The sequence below is a fragment of the Haplochromis burtoni genome, unplaced genomic scaffold, assembly GCF_018398535.1.
Source record: "Haplochromis burtoni strain Fernald_Lab_line unplaced genomic scaffold, NCSU_Asbu1 Contig_18, whole genome shotgun sequence".
Classification (NCBI taxonomy): domain Eukaryota; kingdom Metazoa; phylum Chordata; class Actinopteri; order Cichliformes; family Cichlidae; genus Haplochromis; species Haplochromis burtoni.
In genome coordinates, this window is record NW_024582379.1 from 730,715 (window position 1) to 747,040 (window position 16,326).

Consider the following 16,326-nt stretch of genomic DNA (forward strand, 5'->3'; position numbering starts at 1 on the left):
AAAGTGTTCCGACGTTTTCGAAGACGTCTGTTACCCACCAGCTTGATAGCTGACCGGGAGGTCAAGGTTCACTAGAGCCGGCAAGAACAGTGAACTCCCGGCACATCGTTTTCAAACCCCTTTTTTTCTCAGGTTAAACATGATATTTAAGTCACTTAGATAACTTTTTCAGTGTTTTATTTGTTCCTGAGTAAATCGGTTTGACTCAGATTAAAGTTATAGTTTTCACACAGCTGAATAAACTTCAAACAGAAAACTGATTAAACAGAAATGTGAGATGGTAGAGAATTTACTCCAGTGTCCTGTTATATTTTAGTGAGCAAGGAGCAGATGGCTGAGTTTATTAAACTCCACCGAGACAACCTGCAAATTTCATTAAAAGTTTAATAAACTATCGTCTTGTCTTTACTTTTAGTTAGCACATACCTTAAACACTTCAAGCTGTAAGCTAATGATAGTTATGTAAGAGCATGCTGGTGCAATAAGCTGTACGTTTTATGTCCAACGGATGCATGATCTGATTAGCTGACTAATCACAAAAATAATTGGGGCGACTGTGGTTCAGGGGGTTGGGAAGCTCATCTTGTAAACGGAAGGTTACCAGTTTGATCCCCAGCTCTGTCTGTCTTGGTCGTTGTGTCCTACTCCTGCTGGCCAGAGGGGCCGATGGTGCGATATGGCAGCCTAGCTTGTCAGTCTGCCTCAGGGCAGCTGTGGCTACAACTGTAGCTTACCTCCACCAGTGTGTGAATGTAACAGTGTATGAATAGTGGAATTGTAAAGTGCTTTAAGGGTCTCGAAAAGCGCTATATAAATGCAATCCATTATTATTATTAGTCGAGTATTAGTCGAGTATCAAAATAATTGTTTGCAGCAGCAGAGTGCGATTACCATGTTTGAACCACACCAAAGGTAAATATGAACCAGAGTTGTTTAAATGGACTGAATAGTGCAGGTGTGAAAACATGCTTCGAAAAAGTCTAAATAAAGAAGCCTTAAGTTCTAAATCCAATACCATTCCCTCCTCTTGCACGTTACAGATCACTGAATTCTATACCAAATGTCGAGTGCTACGGCATACATGCTTCTGCACTTGTTTATGTTTGGAATACATATTGAGACTTCAACAGAGGGGTGTGGGGTTGTCTAAATCATTTAAATGCCAGATTAATATTTTACAGATGGAGAAGACTGCAATATTCAGAAAACAAATTCAAAATAGCCTGTAGCCTGATTACAGAATTTAAGTCTTCCTTTGTTGCATTCTGGGCAAAATGGATCCTTCAAAAAAGGAAAGATGTATGATTATTAAACATTGTAGGTACAATATGAAAATATTTGGGATGAAACATACATGGTAAGTCCCATAATAGTGGTACAGGCTTTTGCTTCATCAACATGGCAAAGTCTGATTGAGTTATTCTCAACACGCTCATGCAGTCAAATGTTTCTCACACCCTAAAGGCATTTGCTTCATGCTGACATTGGCACTATACCACATCGTTCCTGTGAATCACAACGACTTCTGTGTCAGAACATATATATAGAAAAGATGAAAAAACTTCTTAATATATTTTAGTCACTCAAATCCATTAAAACTTTAATTAAGATCTTAAGAAGATGACGTATTTTCTAATTTTTATACACATCCTATTTTGCATTAGCATACCGTTTAATTAATCTTCACTGCTGCTGAAACATTTCCACCACTATAGCTTGTGTCATTTTAACACATGAAAATATTTTGGGGGAAAAAGACTGCCATGATCTTTTAGGCTAAACAACATTGGGATTGTGAACTATGTAAAAGCTTGTAAATGTGATTGCATGTTCATGTCATGTATCTTGCTATTCTCTACCCAGAAACCACCATATTCCAAGTTTAATCAGATTTTTAACCTTTGCAATGTAACCAAAAATCCAACAAGAAGCAAATAAGATTCATGCAAGAATTCATTTATATAACGAAGAACTCTTGGTGGTGTTTTTAATGAAAACAGACTCACATCATGTGAAAGTTAAGATGTAACAAAAAAAAGATGCAAGGTCATTTAGGGATGTTTCACTTTAATTCCTTTTAAATTAATGAAATTGACTTTTTGCCCATTAGTCCATTACCCTGACAGTCAAAGACTCATCCTGACTCACGCTGACCTCACTGTTGGAGCTGCATGGTTTTTGTTCACTGCTGAGCTGCTTCATTATACTTATGAGAGTTCTATGTTTTGTAATTTCTTTTTTTTTCTGGCAACCCGGAAAATAAATGAATCTGTTTGGAAAGCATATTTTGGTTCTCCCGTTGTTTTAAATGTGTTATAAAAATCACTTAACTTCACTTTAAAGGTTAACTGACGCCCCAATCTTAAGACTGTCTGTGTTCTGGAGCTGGCTTTCTTCAAGAATATTTGCATGCAAGCAAATGAAATTTTGACCATTCTCCTTATCCTTGCCACTGGGAAGGAATTTTACTGAATGATGCTATCACCACCATCATGTTTGACTTTAGTGATGATATCAGTGAGGTAATGAGCAGTCTCTGGTGCATGTCAGACATAATGCCTGGAGTTCTGCCAAACATCGTTATATTTTACTTATCAGAGCAAAGAATCCTTCCCACACGGTGTCTGAGTTCTTAAGAAAGGCTTGTTAAATGACTACATCAGTTGTTAAATGCTTTATAATGAAAAGTCTTTTTGTGTCAAGCACCACTACAACAAGACAGTGTTCTAACATGGCTGTTCTTCGCACAGGTTCTATCTCTGCATACTTGGTCACCTCTATCAAAACCCTTCATTCTTACTCTGCTTTGCCCATTTCTGACCAAAAACTGATTTTTGCCCAAAAACAGAGTACTGTACCGTTATTAAATTACATAAAATTTATCTCTATTTAATTGTATTTTTAATTTAATAATGGTACAGTACTCTGTTTTTGGTAACCATTGTCCTTTGTGTAAATATGCAAAAATTGTGTCTGTTTCTGTTCTGTGTCTTGTGTACTGTTTGTTTGTATATATGTCTTTCTTGCTGCTGTTACACCCAAATTTCCCCTTGTGGGACAATTAAAGGATTATTCTATTCAATTCTTTTCCATTTTATTCTATTCAATTCTTTCTTCTTCTTAGTTTTGGAAGCCACTGTGTTCTCATGAAGAATCAAAGCTTAAAACAATAATTTTACACAGTTTCCTCGATTTACTCTAGACTTTTGCTACATTTATTTATTTATTTATTTATTTATTTATTTATTTATTTATTTATTTTTTCTCATGGACATGTAGTGTGGTGTCCAAGGCTTGTTCATTTTGCCAAGGATCCAGTCTACTTTACTCATATTCTAGATACATGTGAAAGCATAATTAGGGCACACAAAACAAAATAACTTTGCAAAATAATACATAGCGCCAAATATTTTATTATTCAATGTAGACTGATGGAGAAATATGTAGAAACTGTCATTTTAAAGCTAATTCTATATGTGCAAGTGTTGAAGCAAATATACTTTGAAGCAACTGCATTAGTGTCTGCAACCTTTCATTGCTTGTAGCCCATTTTTTTCACAAGTCCAAGGCAAGCCTAAAAGGTAATGTGTGAGGTTTGGCACTGTCCACGGTGCTGATCTGTCTGAGAACCGATTGACGGTACAATAAATGCAATTTTTAAAAAGAAAACTAATGTAAAAAGATTGTAAAAAGTATGACAGGATCTGCTGTTGTGTAAATTGTCAGATAATTAATTAAAAGCTCTGTTGTGACATTGCCAAATAGCTTTTTGTTTGTTCAACAGTCCGAAACTGAAAGAAAATCGATGCGCAATCAACTAAAAAATATCAAACAAAGAAAGGCAAAAAAACAACAACAATGGAATGAATGTTCAGGACTTTTGCTTTATGAATAAATTCAAAGTGTCAGGAAACAAAACATGGGAATTGCTTGGGAATTTTGACTTCTAGGAAAACATTCGAGATATTGGGAAGTGAGGAGATTTTCTCATATATTTAACATGCTGTACTCAGTCTACTGTGCTGTGCGTATAATTGAGGGATCATTTGCAGTCATGTGATGAGATTAGTCATTCTATACATAAAATAAAATAATTAGCTATTACAGTATTTAACGTTAAATATTAGCGATTCAATTATCTAAACTATTTAGATATTAGCCAGTGATGCTGGCAAGCTCTGTCATAACTCTGCACACCTTCTAGAAAAGGTACAATATTTTTATGTTTCTTTTTGTTTGTTGGTTTGATATTTGTTTGCTTTCTTTCCCTTAAATCACAGTGTGTGGCAGTGTGCATGCAAATGCAGCTGTGTGCAATGTGTGTCAAGACTAAGCTGAGATGAAAAATAAGCTGAGACAACTATTGAGTTCCCTCCATCCTGTGGTCTCCTCCTGCTTTCCATTTCCTCACCCCCCACTTTTCCATAGACTGTTATCCAATTAGGTGATTCTCATTGCTTTAATCAATAGAGACGTGAACGGGTAGGCTGACATGCATACACACACACACACACACATACAAATAACCCACCCCACAGAAAGCTCCACCTGTTCCACAACTAGTGTCTATTGTGGATGGACTATAGAAATTAGAGATATCGGGTAGGGAGTGAAATGTGAATATAAGTGACAGGAGCAGACCCACAATTAAGTGCCACACAGGATGGCAAAAGGGAGGGAAAGTGTGTGATTAAATCCAAGCCACTTTGCACACTTCTGACACAATTCTGTACGATCACACACACACGGCCATCGGGCAAAGGGAGCAGTAAATCATCTGAATAAATCATTCAAAGACATAATTTTCTGTGAGACTCAAATCTTTTTGGACAGCTCTTTTGTAGAATGGTCTACAGTTTTAGAGATGCAGATACTGACATGTGCCATCTTTCTATAACTCACTTTGCTGTAAAAGTTCTTATCCTTTATGGCTTAGAGATTACTTTCAGCAGTTCAGATGTACTGTGGCACAGATGCAGATTTAGACATAGATGTGGTGGTCTCTCAATTAAAATTAGCAGGCACACTCTACTGTGGTTTATATTATCTCATATATTTGCTGTGACTTTGACATGTATTATCAACATGTATCTTGGAGTTAGTAGCAGTAAAAAAAAATGAATTCACTCTCTATGGAAACAAACTAACGTAAACCATATTTTTAGTCATCTAAGGAGCTTGGAAAGAAAAGCGTCTGGTTTCTTGAAGACGTTCTCATCCGAAAAGCTTCTTCAGTTCTAAGGTCAAATGGTGGAGAGTCGCAGATTTAAGCCCTATGGGAGTGTTCCCCCAAGAGGGACAATAGACCCCCTAATGATCCTCTACCTAATCACACGAGTCAAGGTGTGAAAACAGGTGTAGGTCATAATCAGCCAAGGTTTCAGGAGAACCCGCTGTGAAACCTAGCCACACCCTACCATGTGATTTCCTGAGGTCAAAAGCCCCAGGATGGGAAGGGATCTCAAAACTGGATTATAGATTGCAGATAGTTGGTGTCGTAAACCGGGTCTGTTCAAAGATGGTCGTTCACAGTGGACATAGATGGCTTCTTTCACTCCTCTTTCAAACCATCTGTCCTCTCTGTCCAAAATGTGAACAACGGCATCCTCGAAAGAGTGACCTTTGTCCTTTAGATGCAGATGGACCATTGAGTCCATGTCGAGGTGGCTCGTCTATGTTGTGCCATGCGTTTATGAAGTGGCTGTTTGATCTCTCCAATGTAGAGGTCTAAGCATTTCTCGCTACACTGTACAGCACAAACTATGTTGTTAAGTTTGTGTTTAGTAGTTCTGTCTTTGGGATGAACCAGTTTTTGTCTGAGTGTGTGGCTGGGTCTGAAGAATACTGGGATGTTGTGCTTAGAAAAGACTCTGAAAAGTCTTCAAGCAACTTACAGAAGTCCAGACGGTTTTCTTTCCAAGCTCCTTAGACTACGATGACCTGGATGACTGAGAACCTTCACAGACACATATCTTTAGTCCTTTTTAATAGTAGACTCTATTTATGTACAAGAACATGGAAATTCTGTTTTTAAATATGACACTGGATTTACTTTCTTAGATTTACTGTGGGTCACAGAATTTGTCACACCTTTGAAAAATAAATTACTCAATTAAACTACCTGAAATCTCTAATGACTAAGAGGTGCATTTTGTGATATGTCTTTATGCATAAAAAATGAAGATAATAAATCAACCAAATTGTATATATATGACTGATACATAATACAATTGTATCAATTAATAATACAAAAGACAGAAGAGATGCAGAGCATGGACCTCAACTTGTTTTGTTTATAAATCTTACATATCATATAATAATCATATCATATCACTAAAATCTGGCAAATTGCTTCTTTTGATCATAAACCTGGCTTCTTAAACCTATCACTTCCACTGAGATGTGAAACATCTGAGATTCTGCTGAGCCTTCTGCCCTACAGCATTATTACATCATGACTTTTTTTTTTTTAGCTTGGTGATCTCCAACTAATCCCTCTACTGAACTGCATCCACCACCCTCTGCTTCAGACACATAATGTGTCTTAGAGAGAGTCCCAAGTGCTGACTGCATAATGAGCTACTACCTTTGCAAATCTGGTGCTAATTACACTTAGACTGGCGCCATAAAGTGACTGAAAGGCGAGGTACAAATTGCCACGCTCATGTATGTAAATCTAGCCCTTAAAGACGACATGTTGTTTATGCTGCTGTTCATACTTCTGACTGCAGTAGGTTTTGACATTTATTGTCAATTATCTTTAGAAATCCCTCACGAAAAGCCAATTTAGTTCCACTAAATGTTGAATTTATATGGCAACAAATTCCAATATTTTTCATTAGTGGACTGTAAGTTAGCAAAAAGATAAGTGAAATGATAGACAAGTTCAGCAGCTACAGCTACACCAACAGCCAGGCAAACAGAAGAAGAATAGGCTGACTGGCAGAGAAATGACAGGCAGTATGCTCAGTACCAGAGAAACAGAAAGACAGCGAAGATTTTTTTCATTTTTTGCAGTGCCCACAAGTTTGGACAGACTGACCAACACACTGATGGGCTCTGAGGCCTGTAGGAGCAAATGAAAGTAGGAAAAAAGAGAGAGCGACAGAGAGAGAGAAGAAAAATAGTTATTAATCAGTAATCATTAGATTCCAAATTTTAAAAGATCAATTTAATTTAGTCTTCAATGCAAAATGTGCACTATCAGCAACACTAAAGGACAAATAAAGACATGTGTTGGAGGATTCAGAAGCATGCTGGTGGCTTAGTGTGCCCGGTCAAAGAGCAAGCATTCAAATTCAGTCTCCTGGAGCGCTGTCACATCTCTCTTCAGTCTTTATTTCACATGGTTCTAATATTCTAAATAAGACACTTGAGATTCAAGCTGCTCAGTTTCACTGAAATAAATAAGGAAGAAACAATTGCAGAATCACGCACGTAGAGCCCAGCTAATGGAATGACTAAGGTTGGAACTTCAAAGAATTACAGCCTGAGTGCCAAACATCACTGTAGACCCTTATATCAAAGCAACAGCTTTAACAAGGCTCTTAGAGGTACACGAGTGCACATGCACTCATGCACATACAATGCATCCACACAAACCCCCCTGAGGGAATCTCTAAAATGGAGATACACTTACAGTTTGGCCACCATTGTTTGCTATGGGCATTAATCCTGCTGCCTGTTTTGAGTGAAATGCAAACAAGCCCACAGATGTATTCTCTGTTTTTCCCTTTTCTGTTTCACCAAAGCTAATATAATGTTTTATGTGTGTGTGCTCTTACTTAAGTGTGTGAATGGATGTTGATAATAGGGCTCTTTGTATTTGATTATCAGTTAATTAAATCATGGAAGGGATTCAAAGTCCTAACATGTAAACTGTCAGAACTTAGAAATCCATTCAGGGCTTTTTCCCCTTTCTTTTTATAAATCTCTAAAGTCAATTAAAAAAAAAACCTGCAAACCAGTGAGAACAGTGATTCTGTTTTATTCACGTTTCTAACTTTGACCCCATTCTACCCTCCTCTTCACTTGTTTTCTTTAATCAATAAAAAAGGGATCCAATACTGAAAGAAGGAATACGAATTAATGCAAATCATCAGTAGTAATTTTGTCGTGCAATATTAAAAAGCTTTATGCATTTGATCACTCTGAATTCACTTTTAAATATGTAATTACTGCAATTTCTTGACTGCCCTTCTTCTGCTGGTAGGATAAAGGGTCATGGAGAAGGGCTGAACCTCATCCCAATTACAATGTATGTAAATTTAACAAAACTACAAATTAATCACAGTCAGCTGTGTGTACTCTAAGGTATATTTCAAATATAAATACGAATACAATGCATGCACAAGTATCAGACGAAGCAAATAAACTAAAAGGGCATAAACACGGGTGCAACATGGTTTACAACAAAATGTTTGTTTCTTTTCGTGCCTGCTCATTATTGTGCCTTGATCAAATCTCTGTTTATTCTAAGGCAGCCCGCCAGTCAAAAACGATCACAGGCACATGGATGCGTGTGTGACGATCAGTTTGTCTTTCCATTTCACTTCCATTTCATTGAGCCAAAATACGAGCTTCTCTGTGAAAAACTTGAACTCAGTATAATGGTTCCCAAATCATGGATACTGGCCCATATGTGCAGCAGTTGTATCTGCTCGTGATAGCCTGATTGTTGGATTTTGTTAATTCCATGTTCTATAGAAAGAATTTTGTACTACACAGTAGACGTTTGTAAGAGTGAATCAACCATGACATTTCTAAAATCACATAATCCTTACATCCTGAGAGGAAGACAATAGATGAGAATTTATTTACATTGCACAGGCTTTTGGATGACTATTAGACAATTTAGACAAATGTCCTGATTAGCAATTCACACAGTGTAGTAGAAAAGAATGTGTGTGACACAGCCTGTTGTCAGATGACTCATTAGTCATGTAGGCAGTGCCAATACTTCTGCCTCATTTCTATATTTTGTATTTTGCAATATTTCTGAATTCAAATGCTTACACCAATAAAGTGAACATGTCATTCAAAGTTGCTTAGCTGAACTGAATGTCCACATCATTAAATTACATCCTGTAATTTTTCACAGCACTCTTCATTAAACAACGATGCCATCTGTTTAAAAAAGAATAATGATGACTTTAAGATTAATTTTTAAATAAAAATAATGAAAGTTTAAGGTAAATGTTTATAAAGAAAGCTATTCTTGGGTTCTTTTGTTTCGTATCTCCAGCAGCCCCAGCTTAAAGTTAATGTATATGTTTATTTGTTCACATCTTGCATGATGTTATGGTGTGCTCACTGTGTATGTTTGTTCATGTATGCCCTGTGGCACTGTCAATTAATACACCCACACATTCTTTCTCTCTCTGCTTATTTTTAATGATGTTCTGGGTTATTTTAATTTATGTTGTGCTACAGAGCCCATTGGTGAGAACAAGGGTTGCTGCTAGGTGTTTAAGCATGTGATCAGCAGGTAAACCAACAAAAGAATTGGGTTTCAGACTCCATTGTTCTGCTACAAAGCAGTCAGGTAAATATATTTTAGTTCTCTTCATAATGCCCAAATACATTTATATCGTTAGGATCCTTCAAGAGTTGCATCCTAAATCTCTATCCTAGCTAAATGAGCTAATTTGCAACCATACATTTGCTAGTAAAAAGATGGGTAAATGTTGTACATACTTAGTAAAAGTGTTGCACTATCTGTTGTTTCTTTTGCATACATGGGAATACCATGTGTACAGTTCTAACAAGCTTAAAAGTCAACATTTGGTATGACCACCTTCATTCTTCCACAAAACCTGGACTCTCCTCGGCAAGCTTCCATGTAAATTCTTAAAGTAGTCTTCAAGAATAGTTCCCCAGTCTTTAAGGACATTCAAAGCTCTTCTCTGAATCTTGGCACACTTTTGTACCATTTTCTGTCAAGATGATCCCACACTGCTTGAATAATGTTAAGTTGCTGAGGTTAATTTGGAATACCTCAGCCTTTTCTCCCCGCTTCCCTTCCTTAAAAATTGACAGTTTCCCCTTGATTGAGACTATTTCTGATGAGGCTTCAGGATACAGGTCCTACAGTATGTCAGGTTTTGTTATTGCTTTAAAGTTATTATAATTTCTTAAAGATATGTCTTTCGCCTGGTAAATAATTTTGCAGGTCTCCCACTTCTCTCCTCCATTTGTCCAGTTTCCTTAATTTTTTAAGGGTATCCAGCACACCAAAATGTGGCAAGTTTTGGGCTACAGTAATAGCTCTTTCGAAATCACCTTGTTAGTGCAAAAATACCATTTTATGCCTGTCAAACTATCTTGCTATCTCTTTTTTGCATTCTTCACAGATTGCACAAAAGAAAGGAGAAAAAAAGCAAAAACAACTACACAAATGATGGGTTTCTGTGACAGGCTGCTAGTAAGATAGTGTCCAAAGTTACAATTTAAGACTGGTTCTTTGCTAAGTTGTCTGTTAAGTGTAGATACAAAACTGGTTCATCCCTTGGGAGAGATGTTTATGCTTGAATGATTCATAGATCAGTGTTTGGTGGCTTAACAAACAAACTAACAAACAAAATGAAGGCATTCCTCTGAGGATGTCCTTGGAAAGGCCACTCTGAAAAATTAAAAGAAAATCTGACTCTTTGGAAGGAAAACAAAGTAACAACTTTTGAAAAATGTATATGCACTGCAAACATGCTCAGATTTAATAATTTTGTAAATGTTTCTGTTCATATAAAAAGCACAAACGTCCAGTAGCCCTCACTGAATCCTGTTTCTTATTACTACCAGTGATAAGTCAACAAGTCAAACTAAGCTTAGTTATACGTGATTCTTTCATATTGAATTCCAATTTAAAATCAAGCCTGTTGGTTTGGCTTGTGAACCAGCAGCTATAATATTAAAATATAAATGCCCACATGGATGAAAAAAAGTTGTATAATTCAGAATGTCCACTGATTAAAAATATGAACATTCCAGAGTCAATTTCTTCTACAAACTAGATTTTAATTAAATAAACTGGCTGGAAACCCAAACAAAAAAGAGAGAGGGGAAAAAACCTCATATCCTCAACTGATTGTGATGCAGGTCAACTCATAAAGGCCTGCCAGCAATGCAAAATAAAAATAAAATATTTTTAAAAGTTGGCCAACTTTTCAAATCTTTATTTTTTCCCACATGAATCAGTTCATGTTCTTAAGATAGAATAGGTCAGGAAAATGCTGAAATGACTGTGAAAGCACCGCATGCTTATGTGTTTCAGTTCTAAAATGATAACAAGACTAAGATTGTCTGTAGAAATACTGCAAATTTTACACATTTTTAATTATATCTGCATTGGATCAAATGGAAATTAATACATGTATTTAACTGTGTTACATAAACAATTCAGGATTATTTGAAAATCAAAAAAGGAGCTGGGGTATCAAAATAAACACAAATGATTCCTTTTTTTGTTTAAATCTATTTAAAGCAAACGTGTAACTTAGAATATGTGAAGCAAACACCGGATTACACCCATCCCTATATAAGGCCAATATAAGAAAAGCTATTTAAGAAAACCCAAAATGTTGATTGTGTTCATCTGGACGTAGCGTTTACAGTGGGAGAAAACTCTACGTGCAGATGAACAGAATCGACTTTTTGGGGATTTCCTTACCTGGATGACTGAGCATGCATCAACATATTTAAGAAAAACATATTTCAATTTGAAACAGATACATTCTATTAGTCCTGTTGGTGCAATGCATAAATGTTACAACACAGTATTATCTCCCTACCTTCTTGCACAGCCTGGAAAGGGTTGTTCCCATCAACGAACTCCACAGAGATGGTGATCTTCTCTGTCTCCAAAATCTCGTTGTTTAAATTGAGATCCGCCACAGCAAGGCGAAACACCTCATCATCTTTCCGTGCTGACTCATCAAAGATGGCACCTATTAGAAGAAGAAGGAAAGAAACAAAAAAGGCATTATCTTTTGGGTTATTTTTACAGAACTCTGAAGTATGTAATCTACAAAGGGAATTCTTCAAAGAAATGCCTCAAAATATAATTCCATCCAAGTGGATTTAGTGTTCACCCTACCTATAGAAAAGCCGCTGATGCCTTTTCCACCTGTGCTTGAGTTCCCCAATATATAACCACCTCACTACTACTCACTAAATAGCTAGTAATGTGTTTACAGGGAATCTCCTTCATTTACATTCTTTAAATGGCTAACTGCCTTGTAATGCTGGTATTGGAAACCAAAGGCAGCAAAATTTAACCAATTATTTTACCCACATTCATGAAACCAGCTTCAAATAAGTCTAGAAATATAGACTTTAAGTATTAAGCCCCTGTTCTGGCATCCTGCATGAATAAGAAGGGACTAATGGGCTTACATGAATGTTCATTCCAGTGTCAAAAACTACCTAGTGTAGGGCACTGACTCAGACAAAACAGTTGCCCCACAAGGGGAAATGGAAGAAGAACTGGTGTGTGTTAGTATCTGTAGTGGCAGATAAAGTTCCCACTAGTGAATACTAAATTAGTCATAAAAATAAATGTCAACCTGCAGTGCTGCTGAGACAGACAAATGAGGCAATCTGGGGTGTTGACTGGCTAGCAGAGATTCGGTCTATGCTTTGGTCTGTTACACACAATTAACCGTATGTTTTTTTTCTTATTTTACTTCTCTTTAGCCTCTCAATTCAACCCAGTTTATTCCCTGAATCCACTGGGCCACTAATTGTGTAAGCCAGCGCAGTGAAGCACTGCTAACCGCATTTCATTGACCAGAAAATAAGCCTCATACTGTATAGTGTGGATGTGTGTGCCTGTGCATGTGTGTAAGACACAGGTAGCAAAATCCATTAATAACCAAGAAGGCTGCTTTGGCTGAGGGCTGTTTTGTACCACATTTAGAAAACTATATCTGTAATTGGCTGTGCATAGCCTGATGTTAATACCACAAAGGTTGTGGACTAAATCCCAGAGAGCCCAAACTTCACCGTCTTTATTTTGCAGTACTTTGGATAAATCATCCAGGAAATCATATACAGTATTACATTATTACAATAAGATTAGTTCTTGTGCTTTAGAAATCCACTTGCCTCTTTAATTGTTTAAAATAAATCTCTTCCTTGTGCTCTTTTTTAGGTTACTGGAATCTGTTAAACTGTCAATAATTTAATTGTCAATACATTTAATTAGAAAAAGATATGTGGCTAGCAAAATTTGTAAAACCCTAAATATTATCACATCTGCAACAGTTTAAACAACGTTTTGATTAAACTCAACTTCTGAAGGGCAATCCATTCCAGCACAGCCTTTATACGCACACCTCATTCAAAACCACATGCGGTTAGGAATGATATGTTAACTGCCTCTGCGTCAAAGGCCTCATTAAATATGTATCGTTCAATCACTTGATTCCTCAGCATTAGGCAACTGTAAATACCAGGCAACTGATTGAGTCTTGGTTGTTTTTATAATCATGCAGTATAGATGAGGTGAGACAAGCAGGCCTGGACAAAGCGATAAAGAATGAAGAACAAAGACATTAACTATTCCATTAGTGATAAATTTTGAATAAGGTCCCAATCAGTTTGAAGATGACACTGCTGGGAGAGGATTGGTACAGATTTTAAACTGGAACCATGACACTGTAAAGGTTATATGTCTAGAGGACAAAAGCACATCGAAATGTTTGACATTAGTAAGCTGATTTATGACTTTCTGTGTGTTTTCCTTTGTGGATAAAGTTTTGTAATATTTTTTTTGTCTTTTTTTTTTTTACAAACATGCAGAGGGAACAGTAAATGGCTCCTTTAATCTAGGTTTCTACAAGGATGTTTCCATAGTAACCTGCTCCCAGGCATATGTTAAAAGCTTTACTGCATCGTACACCACTCTCTTTGCATATGGTTTGTTTCCTTGTAAAGTGTGTATGTCCTTTATCACACCAGCAATGCATTTTGGGATCTAGTGACCACAATGGTAACAAAAGATATTGAAATGGAGAAGAAGACACCGTATTGTAGTATTTTTTCATGTCACTTTTCTTTCTTCTGTTATCGCCTATATCATTTCTCTATCAAAGCTGCTACACCTGCACGGTGATATATTAGCTACGTGCATGTGACTGAAAATAACACTCTTTAATCGAGACCCAGTGTGCATGCAGAAAGGGAGATGAGAAAAAAATGTAGGTGATAATGAAAAAAAATGTCCTTGGTCTGTGAAGCAGATTTGAATCTTAATCCAAATGTGTTTTAAACATGCTTTTATGCCTTAAGGCTGTGGTTCTCAAGCTGTGGGTGGGGCCCCTTTCTGGGGCATGGAGTCACTGCAGGGGGGCATGAAAGTCCAAGGTAAAATGTGAACAAAGAATCGGAATTAAGTCTGGAAAATAAACACACTACAGTTCGCTGACTCTTTCTCACCTTTATTTCACTAAAGCTAAACTTGGCTCCTGTTGTTCCTAATGATTGAAGAGTAGCATGAACCTTTTGAGGCTTCTGAACTCAAACACTAATCAAACTATTTTGGAATCTCCCAAATATTACCATCTTTAATGTGTACATATTAAAAAATCATTAACTTTTCACAAGAAGAAAGCACAAGACAAGAGATGAGAACAGACGATTGGTAAATGTCTGCTGTTCACTGTCAGCTATTTTGGATCAACAGCGTTACTGCATGCTGATTAGCAAACACAGACACGCACACACACACAGACATGCACACACACAAACAACACACAGGGCCCTGGCTCTTCCTCCCTTCCAGTAATGTGATTGTGAGTGCAAAGGCAGACGTCACAGCATAAATCAGCAAGCCAGGATATAAAAGTACTGAATCTTGCTTTACACGGATGCCTCAAGGGCAGTCACACACACACACACACACACACACACATACACACACATATACAGCGTGTGAGCAGAAGTACTAAATCATCAACATTTTTCTCCAACCATGCCTTCGACGTCAACAGCATTATCAGCAACAGTGGTCAATTTCTAGTGATGTAGGATTCAAAAACTTAAAGTGTTTTGGTCAGGAAGTATCGATCAAATGTGATCCAATGTTTAAATGTTTAGTATTCATTTCCTAGTTTGTTTACATTGATAAAGAGGTAATAAATAACTTGTTTATCTACTTCCTGCCAAACAACCGACTGGGATGGATGAGTGATGCTAGAGGTAAAAAAAAAAAAAGAGGGGAATGTGTTGTCACACAAAGCCACAAATAAGTTAGAATAGTCTTTTCTTTTGCCCCAGCCAATATCTGCTGGAATCTCAGTAATGTTCGCTTTTACATATCCTCTCTTTTTATTCACTATAAATATATGCAGTTAACAAACAAAGCAGCATCTACATGTTCATATTTGGTCAATTTCTCCTTCTGATTTGAAAGTAACAAAATCTTGATTCACACACTCAATCATCATCATATATATATACATATACATATATATAGATATAGATATATATGTGTGTGTGTGTTTGTGAAAGATCAAAGGATTTGATTGATTGGTAATTTATTTCAACATGTGAACAATATACAAGTACATTTAGAAAAGAAAATAAGAGAGAAAAAAAAGGATGATCATTAGTCAGTATGTGGGCTTTAATGTCAGCTTTATTGCCATGATTGTGTAATCACACATGCATATTTATCTGCATAATTATCTGGTTTGCACAACAGAAGTTTATCTAGAGGTTAATTTTTTTTTTTTTTTAGATTTTTAACAAGGCTAAGAGTCTACACCCACGCTAGCAGTTGCAGCCGTGTGATGCTGTGCTGTAGAGTGCAATGGAACCACTGCAATTTACTATGTAGGCATGATAACCTTTATAAACATTTAATGTGCTTAATTAGCACTATACAACATAAAATGCTGCTTATTAAAGAAAAATGGGTTTGCTTTTTGAAAAACAAAGGGATTACTGTTCATTCTGTGTAAAATCGAATATGTATAACTCACTGTGGTTTAGTGCGATGCTGTGTGCGAGAAACATAAACATCTGCAATATGTACACAAAGAGTTGAATTGAATTTTTTTTTTTAAAGGAGAGATAAGTGTTGCCATTGTGCAACAGGAAAAGTCTCGGCTACCAGAGTCAATGATCTTCAACTGAGGAACAATACCTATGGACCAAAATTCACAGTATTCCAGGCAGTAGTGTGACTGTGACATAATAATAATTGGTGGAGAGACTCACAATGCCATCTACAGGGAGTGCAGAATTATTAGGCAAATGAGTATTTTGTCCACATCATCCTCTTCATGCATGTTGTCTTACTCCAAGCTGTATAGGCTCGAAAGCCTA

General features: G+C 36.7%; 1 protein-coding gene across 1 annotated transcript in view; it reads right to left on the reverse strand.

Moving 5' to 3' along the window:
* Positions 1 to 16,326, reverse strand: part of grid2 (glutamate receptor, ionotropic, delta 2) — a gene marked incomplete at its 5' end in the record, with an annotated part of 543,021 nt that overhangs the window by 426,978 nt on the left and 99,717 nt on the right. The window contains 1 exon segment of the mRNA XM_005916136.3: positions 11,787 to 11,942. Coding sequence (XP_005916198.1) covers positions 11,787 to 11,942 — 156 coding nt within the window.